This window comes from Pangasianodon hypophthalmus, chromosome 22, assembly GCF_027358585.1.
Source record: "Pangasianodon hypophthalmus isolate fPanHyp1 chromosome 22, fPanHyp1.pri, whole genome shotgun sequence".
NCBI lineage: Eukaryota > Metazoa > Chordata > Actinopteri > Siluriformes > Pangasiidae > Pangasianodon > Pangasianodon hypophthalmus.
The window spans coordinates 520,834-523,333 of NC_069731.1; the positions used below are offsets into that span (position 1 = coordinate 520,834).

At 42.7% G+C, this 2,500-nt stretch overlaps 1 protein-coding gene across 2 annotated transcripts in view; it reads right to left on the bottom strand.

Annotated features, from left to right (window-relative positions):
• The window catches only part of smarcc1a (SWI/SNF related, matrix associated, actin dependent regulator of chromatin, subfamily c, member 1a), an 18,041-nt gene that overhangs the window by 3,814 nt on the left and 11,727 nt on the right, over positions 1-2,500 (bottom strand). For both annotated transcript variants that reach the window (XM_034298286.2, XM_034298285.2), the window contains exons 20-23: positions 2,451-2,500; positions 1,916-2,077; positions 412-467; positions 62-212 (exon numbers count right to left, since the gene is read on the bottom strand). The exon at positions 2,451-2,500 is cut by the window's right edge and continues 209 nt beyond it. In XM_034298286.2, coding sequence (XP_034154177.2) covers positions 62-212; positions 412-467; positions 1,916-2,077; positions 2,451-2,500 — 419 coding nt within the window. The remainder of the gene's footprint in view (positions 1-61; positions 213-411; positions 468-1,915; positions 2,078-2,450) is intronic.

Genomic DNA, 2,500 nt, shown 5'->3' on the forward strand with positions numbered 1-2,500 from the left:
GCATCAATTAAAATTTTGTAAAACTCTTGAACACTAGCTCAGAATAAAATGTGAGTGTTACCATCAGCAGCACTCGCTTCATTCGTCTCTCCTCCGTCACCCTCCTCTTCCTCACCCTCGGGTTTCTCCGCCGCTTCACTTTTCACTTTCTCTCCCTCCGCTGGTTTCTCTGCTGCCTCACTCGCTTTCTCCGTCTCATCCTTAGACTCCGTCTGTGACACAGATCATATCGCGATACTTGAAGACACTTCAACACCGAAAATAATTTTAAAGACTCAGTGTGAATAAAACACCTCGGGCTGCTTCTGATCAGAGTTTCTGACGTACTAACGTTTATTAATACACGTGACTGAGTATTCGTTTGAGCGCGCTAGACGAACATTAATCAGCCGTTCATGTGACTGCGCTCACCTTCTCTCCCTGCTGAGACTCGGAATCTGTTTCCATCTTCTCTGATTCTGTGGTTTCTGAGGAACAAACAGCCACATCCAAAAAAAATCATCATTAAATGTCACATCTCATGCAGGTCCTTTTTTTTTAAATCCATCTCATTAAATACAGCTCACTATCTCTCTTTCTCTCACACTCACTCATTATCTCTCTCGCTCTTACACTCACCATCTCACACTCACTCATTATCTCTCTTTCTCTCTCACACTCACTCATTATCTCTCTCTCACCATCTCTCTCTCTCTTACACTCACAATCTCTCTCTCTCACTCACCATCTCACACTCACTCATTATCTCTCTCTCACTATCTCTCTTTCTCTCTCACACTCACTCATTATCTCTCTCTATCTCTCTCTCTCTCACTTACTAACTCTCTCCCTCTCTCACTCTCACTCCCTCTCTCACTCACACTCACTCATTATCTCTCTCTCACCATCTCTCTCTCTCTCCCTCACCATCTCTCTCTCTGTCTCTCTCTCCCCCTCTCTCTCTCCCCATCTCTCTCTCACCATCTCTCTCTCACCATCTCTCTCTCACCATCTCTCTCTCCCTCTCTCACTCACCATCTCTCGCTCCCTCTCTCACTTACCATCTCTCTCTCCCTCTCTCACTCACCATCTCTCTCTCCCTCTCTCACTTACCATCTCTCTCTCCCTCTCTCACTCACCTACTCTCACTATCTCTCTCTGTATCCATCGATATACAAACTTCAAAATTTGAATCAATATGTTTGTGGATTATTGCAGCAAAAATAAGCATGATCTGTGTAACAAAATTTCATATATTTCCATTTTCAATTATAACTTACAACAACTGATCCACTTAGTCAGGAAATGCTGTGTATGTGCGTATGTATATATATATATATATATATATATATATATATATATATATATATATATATGTGTGTGTGTGTGTGTGTGTGTGTGTGTGTGCTGTTTCCTGCTTTTCATCTAATTCCACACAAACCAATGTGTGACGTCAGCGCAGACTAACACGTCAAAGGTTTATTACGATGACGTATTCTTCGATATGCAGACGTGTCGAATTGAGACAATATGATACGCCGTATCGTTAATCTATTTATCTACTTAGTTTAATCTATCATTAGGCAGGATTATTACACATCTGGAATAACCTTTTTATTTTTTGTTACACTGGTGGTATGTGTAAGCGTAAAGATTTCTAACATATTTGAACGTGTAATCACTTAGGCACATTTTTACACCAAGAAGATTCAAATTAATTGCATAAACAATTGAATGAAGCGCTTCTGTATAGTGTAACTTGTACAGATGATGCCCTCTGGTGGTGATGACCGGTATAACTAACGATACCTGGACTCCAGAATTACTTAACCCTTCTTCCTCCAACACCTCTGGAGCGTGAAGCTAAAGCTCATACATCACTGTGCATGGCGTTATCATGCGTATTGCGTTCACAGTGAGTGAATGATATTCGTACCGGTTTTCTCCGGCTCGTCCGGCGCCGTTCCCGCGATGCCGCTGCTCTCCAGGCCGTAGGACGGGTCGACTTTCCCCGTGCTCCTCGCTGCCTCCTGAACTTTCTTCACATGAGCCTCAACCAGCTCGGCTGGAACCTCCTCCCTCACACGAGAGAACTCCTCTACACACACACACACACACACACACACACACACACACACACACACATTTAAACAATTATACCACATTACTTACAAACGCCACTGGAGTATGTACTGTTAGCTAGGTGTTTAGCCACCTTGAAGCTTTCTCCTAGCATACTTCATAATCATGTTATCTTACTAAATAGTAAGAAACACGGTAACCATGGTAACAAAATGGCATAAGTAATATTCTGACATGCTATTTGATACACTAAGTTGTTATTAAAGAGTATCAATAGCACTGCACTTTTTAGATGTAAACATTTCTGCACACACAGGAAACCTAGCAACACACACACACACATACACACACACACACACACACACACACACACACACACACACACACACCGAGAGCAGCCTTAGCGGCAGCTGCAGCCACTCTGGGATCCACCACGGAT